Source organism: Hippoglossus hippoglossus, chromosome 16 (genome assembly GCF_009819705.1).
Source record: "Hippoglossus hippoglossus isolate fHipHip1 chromosome 16, fHipHip1.pri, whole genome shotgun sequence".
NCBI lineage: Eukaryota > Metazoa > Chordata > Actinopteri > Pleuronectiformes > Pleuronectidae > Hippoglossus > Hippoglossus hippoglossus.
Genome location: NC_047166.1, coordinates 11,271,587 through 11,284,937, shown reverse-complemented (window position 1 = coordinate 11,284,937; position 13,351 = coordinate 11,271,587). Strand labels below are relative to the sequence as shown.

Below are 13,351 nucleotides of genomic sequence, written 5' to 3'. Positions count from 1 at the left end.
TAAATCGAATCTAATCTAAATCTTTTAATGTCTGCATGGATGATTTATTGTCAAGATACATGTGCAGTCAAGGGCCCTACGCGGGTGCCCCCTTTTCCTGTGTTGCCCCTGGTCCTTTGAAGGTCTGTGCACACCACTGATCCTGTGGCTGTGGAGTCCACAGAGCTAAAAACACGTGTTATTAACTCACACATAGATTAAGTCAAACTGCTGGAGTTCACATTTATCTCACCGGTATTTACAGATAGTGACAATCATAACGTTATATCTCATCTTTTGCTCTTCACAAGAAAGGACTTCATTACCCACAAGCCACCACGTCGACGTAGTGGACCACGGACGTCAAGATGGGGCTTGAGAGTACCATGGTCTGGTAAGGAGACAGAAACACGTTTAAAGTTCCTGAGTTGACTGACAGTGAGACACCACCTGAGACAGGCAGTGTGGAAGTGTGCAGCTTGTTCTGCTGTCAACACTTACAGGCTTACACAATATCTTTTACACTGAAGATGCTCGGGCTATCCCCTGAGTCACCTAGCTAACGTCAGCTAGCTGTAGCTCCCAGAACAAAGCTAACCAACAGCTTCCCAAGCACGTTCCGGACATTGTATCACGTTAGATCCATACTCACGTTACTCGGTGTGGTTGTGCTGTTTGTGTCAGTGAATCTCACCTGCAGCGGAATCGTCCATGAATCAAAATGCCTTTGTTTAACGGGTCAGCATTAGCTAGCTCACAAAACCTGTCATCACATGATGGGTCTGTTGTTGCCTTTACTTGATCAACATGATAAACCAGAGGTAACATGTTTATTCAGTCATGTTGTTCTAGCTATAAAAAAAACAAAACACTGATATAACAGTAATTTGTTTTAATCACAAGCACTGTACAGCCGGTTTATTACATTCATTTACATTGTGGTATTGTTTTCACTGGGGCTGCATCGTTTATTTTTGATCATTTGTATGTTTAGATCATTGTTTTTGTTCTATTTTCAGTCATTAGACAGTAAAGAAATAGTGAAATTACCCATTATATTATCCCTAAATGTAAAATATAGTTATTAATAGTATCAAACGCCCTAAAGCTGATAATATTTGCTTTTGAGAAGTGGATATTATTAAATGTTGGACATTGCTGCTTGATAACTTTATTCAGCCACTAATGATGTTTTCTAAACGGTTGTCAATTGACTCAATGATCCAATTGTTTCTCTTTATAATCACAGATGAAAAATATATTTATTGTATATGGATATACAACCAATATTTGTCCAATCAAGGGCTGGGCAACAATATTGACTGATATGAAAATGTTTATCTTCAGATCATTTTTGTCCATATCACACAGTTCTGGTCCAATCTGTGTGTGTTTTTTCTGAAGTGATCATTAACCTTGTTGTTTATGCTCCTTAGTGTGGACAACAGTGAGTACATGCGAAATGGAGACTTTCTGCCCACCAGGCTGCAGGCTCAGCAGGATGCAGTTATCATTGTGTGTCACTCTAAGACCCGCAGCAACCCTGAAAACAACGTGGGCCTCATCACCATGGCAAAGTAAGAGGCAGTGTGTTTGGATCAGTGTAGTGACATTTAATATATGATAATCTAATAACAGAAGTGTGTTGGCTCTGTGCAGCAACTGTGAGGTGCTGACCACACTGACTCCAGACACGGGGAGAATACTGTCCAAGTTGCATGCTGTGCAGCCAATAGGAAACATCAGCTTCTGCACGGGCATCAGGGTGGCACATGTGAGTTTGTGATTAACACTACACAGTGGGAAAGTTCCTCTAGAGGAGCTGGAAAAAAGGAACACAAAGCTGAAATTTAGGAACATGTAGACAGATCAGTTAAAGTTACTGCTGTAAATCTAAACAAGCCTATCTAACCCAATAGCTAATTTATGGTGGTCTGTGGTGAAAAAGAGTTTAATCTTCTGATTGTCACTCAAGTGCATTTTGTCAAGTCACACGGTTCTTATCTTTTTATTCACTATGTTTCTTTCTGCAGTTGGCATTGAAGCACAGACAGGGCAAAAACCACAAGATGCGCATTATTGCATTTGTTGGAAGCCCAGTTGAAGACAACGAAAAAGAAGTGAGTTAAATCAATCGGTGTGTTTTCCATGTTATTTCTTGTCATGTATTTCCAGATAGACTTTCATATCATTCTTTAAAGATTTGGATGTGATGGTAGACAGTAATTGGGATACATGAGTACACTAAGTGCACCTTGAACATTGCTACGTATATACACGAAAGCAATGAGTCTTCTGCCCGCGTCACATTAAGAATTTACAAACTCAGCAGCAAACGTTTTTAAGTTTAACATAACTTACTAATAATAATTTCTGCAAACTATACCGTTACATTGTCACTGGAAATGTGCAGACGGCAGAGGCCTCCCTCACAGGATGAAGAAACCAGTGAGTAAAGTGCCTCTTCAGTTATGCCTCTTTCTCTTTTCCTGTAGATGGTCAAAATGGCGAAGCGTCTGAAGAAAGAAAAAGTCAACGTGGATATCATTAACTTTGGAGAGGAGGTATTTTTTCATTGAAACACACACACACACACACACACACACACACACACACACACACACACACAACCTCTTAAATATGTGCTATTTTATATATTCACAAATATTTGGTGCTCCACACGCCCACCCTCTTTCTCTTCCTTGCAGGAGATGAACACAGAGAAGCTGACGGCCTTTATCAACACACTGAATGGTAAAGAAGGTGCAGGCTCCCACTTGGTCACAGTACCTCCAGGCCCCAGTCTGGCTGATGCCCTGCTCTCCTCACCCATCCTGGCTGGAGAGGGAGGTGCAGTGTTAGGCCTGGGGGCCAGTGACTTTGAGTTTGGAGTGGATCCCAGTGCAGACCCGGAGCTGGCCTTGGTAAGAGAGCAGGGGAACTGTCAATTTCTTCAGGATGTTGCAATCGCAGTATTCAAATAGTCATCTTGAAATCATTGTGACCTTGCAACTTTCACCCATCGTAGCAGTCCCCCACACAAAACTGGAAGCCAAACACATTGATGTCAAACTTGCTTTCTTGTTACTGGAGATGGAGACATCATTATTCACCAAACAAAAATAATACTAAAGAGCCGGTGATGCAGTTGGCTGATAAATACAAACACACAAATGAAAGTCATTGATTGACTGTGAAATATTGTAAAATCAAGGCCAGTTAGATTAATGCTGGCCAGTTTCCATGACCAAACTTGTCTCTGTCATATGCTACCTTTGGGGACAAATGTCATAGAACAAACCAGTCAATAGGACACTGTCTGTAAAAACGCTGTGTCACTAATGGTGGGTGGGTGTGCTTACATATTACAAATTGTAATCTTTTAGATTTGGCTGATGTGAAATCATGCATTTTAGGCTGCAGCAATCCCAAAAGAATCATACAGTCCTGGAGGGAAAAATCCTATAATAATTACTTGTAGTATGTATTTATGTCAGTCATGCTATACTTCAATTTCATTCATTCAGATTTATTTCTTCCTCTTCTTTTTTGCACTAGGCTCTGAGGGTGTCTATGGAGGAGCAGAGACAACGGCAGGAGGATGAAGCTCGCAGAGCCGCTGTTGCATCAGCTACTGAAGCTGGCATTTCCTCTCCTGTCGCAGATGGTAGGAAAAATTGCAAACATGGGGTTTATAGCTTTCAACATGAGTGTGTTGACATGGCATATTTTTCTTTTTGTTTCAGAGTCTGAGGATGCCCTCCTGAAGATGTCTGTTCCAAACACAGAGTCCTCCACACCTGCTTTACCAGACTTCAGCCGCATGACAGAGGATGAGCAGATTGCCTACGCTCTGCAGATGTCTATGCAGGGACCAGGAGCAGGTTAATCATGCATTTAGAATTCTCAGAGTTTCCTTCATCAGAGAATGAATGACCTTTAAATACAAGCTGTGTCCATCAAATCAACACTATGAAATGCAAACGAAATCAATTTACTGCAGGATCTTCATACATTTTTGTAAACGAATAATGCGACTTCTTTAAAGTCTGGAAAATATCTGTTTCTGCAATTGATTGAACAGTTGTCTCTTTATTCCAGTTATAGTTGCGCATTTTATACTTATCATCACTGACACACTTCCTTATTTACTTTTGTGGCAACTATCTACTATATTCAAGTCACATTAGAGGAAGTAGACAGTTTGGAAACCCCCACACACACACATCCCATGTTTTAGTTTTCAGTCAATATTTGCATAGTTTATTATATCTTACGAATGCAGCATGAGACAACAATGGTATAACTATGTCAGTGGTAGACAGTGGTATAGTTATTGTGACTTAAAGTAACATACCTAATTCGTTTATTTGTTTTTCGCAAAAAAAATATTCAGACTTTAGATGTGGTCGAAATGTTATATTTTAATCAGCAGTGGATCAAACAGTTAAATGTTTGTGTTTGTAATTTTGGCTCAGCAGCAACAATCGTCCACCAACCCCATGTTTCCTTCTTAAATAACATTTCTGTTCCTTTTGGTTTTTCTGCAGAGTTTGGAGCTGAGGACATGGACACGGGAGCTGACATGGATTCCAGTCAGGCGAAGGTAAGCACAAGCCTTTACCAGTTCTCAGTTGTCATTTTGATGGTATTGAAAGGCAAAGGTTACAATACATTATTATCTGTGTCTAGGATGAAGAGGACTACGATGTTATGCAGGATCCAGAGTTCCTCCAGAGCGTCCTGGAAAACCTTCCTGGAGTCGATCCCAACAATGAGGCCATCCGTAACGCCATGGGTTCTCTGGCTTCCCAGACTGGCTCTAAACCCGACGCCAAGAAAGACGAGGAGAAAAAGAAATAAACACTCGAAGAAGAATTGAACATATGATGAATAAACAGACCTGAGAATTGCACTGCGTGTGTTATTCACGGTTATATTATTACTCTCCTCAACACAGGAAATCTTTTGTTTATTTTAGCTGTGTGAACTGTGAACAATGTTTTCCTTTTTTCAACTTTAGGTTAAATGATTTCTGATTTTCATTTATTTGTGTCAAGCACATTATTCCTTTTGAATCTTTTCTAATAGAACTACTCAGCAGCATGGGCCGATTACATCTCTTAATAAATTTATAAGGTGAAACTTTGTGATTCTTGAAATTAATTTACTTTTGTGAAAGCTGCCACAGTTTGATCTTTTCCCTCCTGCTTTTCCGAAATAATAATGAATGTGGTATTGGAATTTGTATGCTTGAATCACTTTTTGTTAACAGTGTATAATGATTTATATGATTTCACGCAATTAATAAACGTGAATTCAGGGAGATACACATGGACACAGTGAGATTGGAGTACAATAGTTGTGTATTAATTTAATGATAGGTGACATCAGTAAATATATTTATGTCCAGAATATTTCAATCTACAAACAGAGTCTGGCACCAAGAGAAAAGTTTTAAAAGGCTACTTCAGACTTTTGGTGATAAACTAAAGCCAAAACAGTAAATTAAAGATAATGGTAAAATGTACAGCTGATACTGAAGTTTTTTCTTTTTGTATTTTCAGCTATATAGTCTGGAGAGTAACATTTACAAGAATTAATTTATATTGGTAAACCACAGTAAACTAGAAATATTAACTTAAGCCTAACCCTAGTATTCAATATTAATGTATAATATTTCCTTGTGTATTCAACAAATTCCCGAAAATAACAGAACAATTTGAAGTTAAAAAAAGATGCTCAAGAGTTTCAATATCTGAATAACAAAATAACATTTGAATTAATATTAAACCTTTGCTTTAAAAAGTCATAAGGGTAAATATCATTTTAAGTGAGTCTCTTTTACTTTAGGAGAAATGGGGGGGGATTGGGGTATTTGATCTTTTCTCGAGGATGAACTGTTCATATATTGATGAAGGGAAGAGTTATATAACATATAATCTGTATTATTTGGACTTTGTTGGAAACATGAACACGTGCAGGGCTCTCGGGAAGTGACCGGCCGTCGCATAATGTGGTGACGGAAAACTTCTGCGTCCAACAGAAAACTCAGGAACCAATTGCAAACTAGCAGGTAACTACAGCTAACTACAAGCTAACGTTAGCTTCAGCTAGCTTCAGCTAGAGTAAACCTAACATGCATTAAACACGATATCTCAAGACCGTGTTAGCTTCATGTCGCTCTGAGCTATTCACACTTTTAAACTGACTCTTACAGGGAAGTTGGTCGCTTGACGTTAGCGAGGCCAGCTAGCAGGTGAATGCTAACCCGTAGCTAGCTGTTAGCAGACGCTCCCACTTGTTGCCGCTTGACAGTTGACATCTTCAACTGTGTGTAACTCGTTTTGCTTCATTACACGTGTGTGTGTGTGTGTTCATCGTCAGTGAAGTGTGTGTTAGAGCAACAACACACCACCAACTTGTTGCTTCGACCACAACACACCGGAGCTTCCTGTAGAAACAGCTGTTTACAGACGGAGAAGTTCAAACTCAGCTCTGTCAACACTTAGGATTAAATGAGGGTTTCACGTGTTACTCAGATTTTGTGTATTAACTTGAGTGTGTTTTTGCTTGATAGGTGTTGAGCCTTGTGCCGGCGATGGGGGACATGAAGACCCCAGACTTTGATGATCTGCTGGCAGCTTTTGATATTCCTGACATTGATGCCAAAGAGGCCATCCAGTCGAGTCCAGAGGAGCAGCGGGATGAAGGGGGGACCAACGCCGATGGGTCTCCTTCATGCTTTCCCTGCTCTCCTGCCTCAGACTCCGACCGGCCCTTGGTCAGCGTCATTGTGAAGAACACGGTGCGGTCCGAGTCTGTTGAAGAGGAGGAGAAGTCTGATGCTGATAATACGGACAATCCTTCAAGTGGTGACTCAGCCCCTCAGGTTCAGGTCAACTTCAACTCACAGCTTGGTCCCAAACTGACAGCCGACGCTGCCGCGAAGCCACAGATGGCCAACGGCTTCGAGGGATCTGTCCCCCGGGATCGGGGAGCGTGGTCCCTGCGTCCCTCCACACTGAATGATGATGAGGGAGACCGAGATAAAGGAGCGGAGGTCGCACCGACCCATCATACGACTGATGTCATGAACAGTTTGAAGCCCCTGCTCTTTCCCCAGTCTCTAATCAGCTCATCGACTCCACACTCCGTCAGCCCACAACGTTCTCCACACTCCCCTCAGAAAGAAGAAGCTTGTCTCTTCAGTAACTCCTCATCCTCCCCTTTACCACAAAACGGGAGTATTAGAGTGGGACTTATGCACTCAGATGATTATGACTCAGAACCAGACTTAGGAAGTCCGCTAGTGATCCAAGAGAGCCCAGAATCTCTTATGTCCTCCCCTCCCAAATTTAAACTGAGGTCTGAGTTACTCAGGTCTCCTGTAAAACCTTCTCGTGACATTTCTAAGCCTCCTAATCTCTCTGCAAAACCTAAACAGCTTCATGAGGATAAGGGGCATCCTAGAACCGCCAGGTCTCCCACTGCAGCTCCTCAGCTGCAGAGCCCCAAGGAGTCCCTCCCCTCTGTCATCACAGGCTCTGCATCGGTTCAAGAAGAGAAATACCCAGAGCATGTGATTGATGAGAGGGACTCACCCGAGAGCCCACCGCCCAGCGAGACAGGTCTTGTGGTCCCCAAAAGTAGCAGCAGCCCTGATTTGCCCAAAACACCAGACGCTCATCACCTAGAGGAGCTCATGGATAGTGAGCCGAGCAGCGAGGACATGCCAGGTCGCACTGAGGAGCTGAGCGAAAAGATGGCTGGAGAAAAGTTAAATGAGGAGACCAGTGGTGCTGGGACATCATCTGAGGATACTGTGTCTGCTTTTGCTGCAGAGATGGATTCATCACCACTGCGCCCCCTCAAAGTTAAAATCAAAATGCGTACAGGAAGCATCACAAGAACTGTGACTGGGGTGGCACCCATGAGAAGTGCAAGAGCCGCTTCCAGGGCTGTGGACGGTTCCAAACCTTCACCAGAACGTCTTAACACAAAAACCAAGAGGGAGCTACCACAGCGAGCTCCGCCGCCTGCAGTAGCAATGCTTCAGGATGCGTCTGCTGCAACACCACAAGTTGCCAGTACGGTTAAACAGAAATCTGCAGTGGACACCAAACCTAAAGCTTCCCCCACAGCTGTCAGCATCACTAAAACTGCTGCCCTGCCCTCCGTGTCCCCCCAGAGAGTCGGCGCAGGTGGGATCAACCTGCGCAATCTGGGCCAGAAGACTCTCAACAGTGGAATGATTCTCACCACACCTTCACCTCTGACCTCTCAAAGTGGCAGCAGACCAGCATCCATAGTCAACAACACTGGGGCGATCATATCCAAGAGTCAGACCAACCTGGTGGAAGCATTCAACAAAATCCTCAACAACAAGAACCTGCTGCCCTGTTATAAACCAGACCTGAGCTTGCCTCTGCCTGCAGAGTGGGGCATTCCTCTGCCAGCGCAGGTGAGCTGCTTGTATGTTTAGAGCTAGATCAATTTGTCAATTAATTAGTTAATCGATCAACATAAACATTTGTCAGCAGCTCTATTGATGGTTGATAAATTATTTCATTTTAAAAATGCCAATCAGTTTACTAAATATGTTGTGGTTTTGAAGACAAGCAATTTAAATATCTCACATTTGGCCCTGAGGAATTGTGATTTTTCAGAGTTTTCTCAAATTTTAAAAGACAACAAAAAATTGTTCAATCATCCAGTTTAATGGGTAAAAAATATTAGTCACAGGCCTTATAACTGCAATAAGAAATCTCTGCATCTGAATAACAAGCATCTCAATTTATATTTGAAGAAAAAATAATCTTCGAAGAGGGCTTGTGGCATATAACACATCTGATATCACATTATGAACAGAAAGTCATTAATGACAAATTCAGATCCTTATTTTACAGCTCTCTGTTTTACATGAACTCATCAGTATCTGATCGTATTAAATGTTTGATCCCTTGCAGGGTTATCGTTGTTTGGAGTGCGGCGATGCCTTTGCCCTGGAGCAGAGTTTGGCTCGACACTATGACCGCCGCTCGCTGAGGATTGAGGTGACTTGCAATCACTGTGCCAAGCGCTTGGCCTTTTTCAACAAGTGTAGTTTGCTTTTACACGCCAGAGAGCACAAGGAGAAAGGCCTGATCATGCAGTGTTCACACCTGGTCATGAAAACTGTAACTTTGGAGCAGATGATTGGTCAGCACGAACCCACGGCAATAGGTCAGTGACAATAGTATCTGTCTTTGATTTAACATTGTTGTTTTGTTTTTTTGGTGGGTGTCTGTGATTTTGATCCTTGTTGTATCTTCCTCCTTGATTCCCCAGGTGGCCTCTCTCCGTCTCTCCTGTCGTCCTCTTCAGCACAGTCATCATCCTCTTCAGGCCTGGTCCTAGCAAACCCAACATTACAGTCACACAAAGTAGTAACTAACAAGAAAGCAGAGGAGGTGCAGCACATTAACAATAAATGTCCCGAGTGTCTGACTCAGTTTAGCAGCAAAGAAGAAGTGGCTGAGCACTTCCAAGAAATCAAACCAGGACACACTTCCGTAAGAGACTGTGAAATATAAGAAATATAATTTATTTTCTCATCATATGCAAAATGAGCTCTAACTCAATTTATTCCTTTGGTCTCTACCTTTTCCTCTGTTGCCCCACAGCCATGCTCTGAGTGTTCTCCTCCCATGTTGCTGCCCAACAGCTGCAGTGCAGCAGCCCATCAACGCATCCACCAAGGCTGCCCACCACACGTGTGCCCAGAGTGCGGGGGCACGGCCAAGCAGCCGCGATTTCAAACGCATCTGGATGAGACCTGTTTGCATTTTGCTCGCCGTATTGGATACAGGTGCAACATCTGTTCACATGGTTGTTGCATTAAATTGAAGTTTGCCGTGCTGTTTGTTCACCCATCTCTCTCCTCTCTGTCTTTTCCCGTTCCTCTTTCTCTCGGTGCAGATGTTCCAGTTGCCAGGTGGTTTTTGGCGGGCTGAACTCTGTGAAGTCTCACATCCAACAGGCTCATTGCGACATGTTCCACAAATGCCCCAGTTGTCCCATGGCTTTCAAATCTGCCCCCAGCATCCAGAACCACATCACTGCCCAACATCCAACACTCACGGAAGGACCGGCAATGTACTGCATACACACACTTTCACGCAGATTTAAAACCTTGTCTTTTCACATGAAAATAGTTTCTTTCTCACAATGAATTGAGACACTTTTTATTCTTTTACAGATTGATATATAAATGCGTCATGTGTGACACTGTCTTTACCCACAAACCCCTGCTCTACGTCCACTTTGACATGCATTTAATCAATCAGAAGGTGCATGTGTTCAAATGCCCTGAGTGCACCAAGCTATTTTCTCAGAGGAATTCCCTACTGGACCATTTCAAGGTATATCTTCATTTATGTACTTGATCTATATCTAATTATGTGTTTAGGCAAAAGAAAAGTAAAAGAAAAGTCAGCCATACAACCCCTCTCCTTATGTTTATTCATTTCTTTTACCCTGACCCTGTTCCTCAGACCCACATTAAGACTCCCACGTTAAAACAAAAGCAGCCTTTACCTCCAGCTGCTTCCTCTCGTTCACAACCTGCGGTGAAGTTAGAAAGCTCAGATGCTGATGAATGGAAGGATGAAGATAAAGAAGAGAAGGTGAAGACAAAGAGGATGAAGACCCCTTCAGGGTGGAAGTGTTTTCCTTGCCATGCAAACTACACAGAGCGTGATGACTACATTACCCATATGGCTGAACAGCATGGCAAGGTAAATTGACTGAATTTATTTTTTTCCAGATGCATCTATTACTTGTTTGATGTCTTCATAGACGAGTATGTGCTTGTGTCGTGTAGAAACTAAAGAAGTTCCCCTGTAACAAATGTGAGAGTTCCTTCACCACAACTTCCAGTCTGAGACGTCACATACGAGACAAACATAAAGTCATGAATCGAGGATTCCGCTGCCAGTGAGTATCCCACATCCAGTATGAAACTGGTATCAAAGGGTTTGTTGTTCTAAACATTCACTAAATTGTTTTAATTTAAAACTAAAGCTATATAGCTTAGTGAAGTAAAACTCTTGGAATCAGTGATGTTAATATGTCTCGTACAATATTCATCATTTTTTCATTAGAATATCAACACTGAGTACATCTGTAAATAAGAGTGATGTGTTATATGTGCTGATTGCATCAATTTCCTATAAAAACTCCGCCTCTTATGATGGGCTCAGAGTTTTTAAAATCCTGACCGATTTTGATATCAGGTTGCATCACGCACTAGAGTGGATTCTTCACAGATATTCATCTCTCTAAAATGCACACACTACAAGATTTAAAAATAATGGCACAACACGCACTACTAGATATTATGTTTCAAAGACACACTTCAGTCAGAAATTCAAGTTGATCTGTGCATGTTTGTGTGCATGTAGGTTCTGCACTGAGGGTAAGAAAACGTTCAGCACTCGAGCTTTGCTGGAGAGGCATGTTCAGCTGAGACACAAGGATAATGTGAGCCAGGACACACTGGTGGTAAGCCTGTATTTTCTTTCAAGTCAAACATCAAGAGTTTTTACTGAGCTATGTTCAAAATAATTTCCTTTGATTTCTTCTGGTCACAGGGAGGCAGAGATGAGGCCGACAGCTCCTCAGAACAGGACAGTAACATGGGGGCTCGGCGCAGACGGAGAGGAGCTGTGAAGACGGAGCACAATGAAGAGTCCACAGATGGGATGACTCCTGTGAAGAAGTTGCGGTCCACCCCCTCTGCACCTGCTGCACACTCACTTCCTGACTCTGACTTCCGCTGTGCCCCGTGTGGCTTCGCCACAGACGACCAGACATCATTCTTGGAGCACATCAGCCAGCACAAGAGATCAGGGACAGAGGGAGGTGGTCTGCAGTGTCTACAGTGTGGCGCCTGCTTCACATCCACCTCCTCCTTATCACGCCATCGCTTCATCATACACAAAATGAAAGATTCAAACACTGACAACCAGCAAGCCCTCAGCCTGCACCCAGCACCTTCCCCTGGTAGCAGCAGGAACCATGATGATAAGAGTTCTCTGGACTGCTCTGCACCACCGTCCCCCTCTTCTCAGTCCTCTGGAGCTCAGAGGAAAGAAGAGGAGGACACACTGGCCTGTAAGGTGTGTGGTAAACATTTTGAAAAGGCATCTGATCTGAATACACACTTCAGAACTCATGGTATGGCTTTTATCAGTGCAAGGAATGCAGGAAAAACTACCTAAGGTGGTAGATACGAGGTGAAGATCGGTGTCGGCAGGTAATACATCTCCAAAATTCCTTCAAGTGTCTGTGAGTACACCCATGCACTAATGTAACCAAAGATTTTACAGGAGAGTTTATGTGAACAGATTGTAAACCAATCACGAGAGTCTCACTGGTCGAGCGTCTGGCCTCAACCTGCCGACATTCAGGATCTAATGCTGTGTCTCTGTGTTCAGGAATGATATTAATGAGATCAGAGCTACTTGCCAGTCAGTAGACAGTTAGTCTGACTAGTTCTCTGCTCTGACCACATTCACAGGTTGACAATAGAGAGCTGTGAATCTCAAACCAAATCCTGCTGTGATGATGTCGTGGCTTTAGTGAATGTTGATGGACAGCAATGTACTGTGTCCATTTCTGATTTTTAATATGTTTATCCTACTGAGGAGGAGGAATGTCGAATGCCAACCCAGGTGTTTTTTCTGTCAAGTTGTTGTTTTTATATATTTTTTGGAGAATAATTGTGTGTGAGCTCAGTTTCTATCAAGTGTGTATACGTTATTGGCAGCCATTTTCTACAGCATACAATAGCTGTGCCCCACACAGCCTTCGTGGGATGTGTAGACGGCTTCATTACCAGAGTGCAATGAATCATGGGATAGCTTGGCCCGAGAACGATCCACCCATTGCAACCTTCGTTGCTCTGGAATGTAAGGACACGTTTGAATCAGCCTTCGAATTGGGACAGTCCTGTTGTGCCACTGTGACGCAATCGGTCTTCAAATACATTGTCTACAGCTGAATTGAGACACAGCTAATTATTATTTAGATTCCCAACTTTAAAGGCAGCCATTGGCTTCCATATGTTTTATTGTGTTTGAGATATGTAAGACAATTTACCTCTATATACACAGAGAGGGAATTATGTACTCTAAAGAATGTAATTTAAGATGCAAACTTAATTAGTCCCACTCTGACTTCTGAAACTTTTACTTTGGAAAACAGATTTGCTCCATCACTGTCGTCACTGCCTCTAGAGGCCATTAGATGTACTGTATGTCTGTATTCATAACAAAAGACTCTTACCTATTGCTAATAAATGTTTACTGTTACTAAGTGCTGAGTAGGG

The 13,351-nt window shown here is 42.6% G+C and overlaps 2 protein-coding genes across 3 annotated transcripts; both read left to right on the top strand.

Moving 5' to 3' along the window:
* The first annotated feature begins 235 nt into the window (after positions 1-235).
* Positions 236-5,128, top strand: LOC117776747 (26S proteasome non-ATPase regulatory subunit 4-like). The gene is made up of 10 exons (XM_034610980.1): positions 236-373; positions 1,416-1,556; positions 1,639-1,753; positions 2,013-2,099; positions 2,475-2,543; positions 2,688-2,903; positions 3,538-3,646; positions 3,726-3,863; positions 4,530-4,585; positions 4,672-5,128. Exons 1-10 carry the CDS (start codon positions 348-350, stop codon positions 4,840-4,842), a joined length of 1,128 nt encoding a protein of 375 aa, XP_034466871.1. The 5' UTR covers positions 236-347; the 3' UTR covers positions 4,843-5,128.
* A 787-nt stretch (positions 5,129-5,915) lies between these two features.
* On the top strand, positions 5,916-12,371 carry znf687a (zinc finger protein 687a). 2 transcript variants are annotated; one of them, XM_034610963.1, is made up of 11 exons: positions 5,916-6,055; positions 6,560-8,443; positions 8,949-9,180; positions 9,310-9,533; positions 9,645-9,829; positions 9,940-10,116; positions 10,220-10,382; positions 10,515-10,757; positions 10,844-10,956; positions 11,424-11,523; positions 11,613-12,371. In XM_034610963.1, the coding sequence occupies exons 2-11, from the start codon at positions 6,581-6,583 to the stop codon at positions 12,240-12,242; spliced, it is 3,930 nt and encodes a 1,309-aa protein (XP_034466854.1). In that variant the 5' UTR covers positions 5,916-6,055; positions 6,560-6,580; the 3' UTR covers positions 12,243-12,371. The 2 variants fall into 2 exon arrangements, with proteins under 2 accessions (XP_034466854.1, XP_034466853.1); XM_034610962.1 differs by having other exon boundaries at positions 8,949-9,204.
* Positions 12,372-13,351: the final 980 nt, after the last annotated feature.

Bases quoted from the DNA above. Each gene is read 5' to 3' on its own strand.
- LOC117776747 (XM_034610980.1), top strand. From the start codon at position 348: ATGGGGCTTGAGAGTACCATGGTCTG. The intron at 374-1,415 runs GTAAGGAGACAG...TATGCTCCTTAG, and splicing joins CTTGAGAGTACCATGGTCTG to TGTGGACAACAGTGAGTACA. The intron at 3,864-4,529 runs GTTAATCATGCA...GTTTTTCTGCAG, and splicing joins TATGCAGGGACCAGGAGCAG to AGTTTGGAGCTGAGGACATG.
- znf687a (XM_034610962.1), top strand. From the start codon at position 6,581: ATGGGGGACATGAAGACCCCAGACTTTGATGATCTGCTGGCAGCTTTT. The intron at 10,758-10,843 runs GTAAATTGACTG...TGTGTCGTGTAG, and splicing joins TGGCTGAACAGCATGGCAAG to AAACTAAAGAAGTTCCCCTG. The intron at 11,524-11,612 runs GTAAGCCTGTAT...TTCTGGTCACAG, and splicing joins TGAGCCAGGACACACTGGTG to GGAGGCAGAGATGAGGCCGA.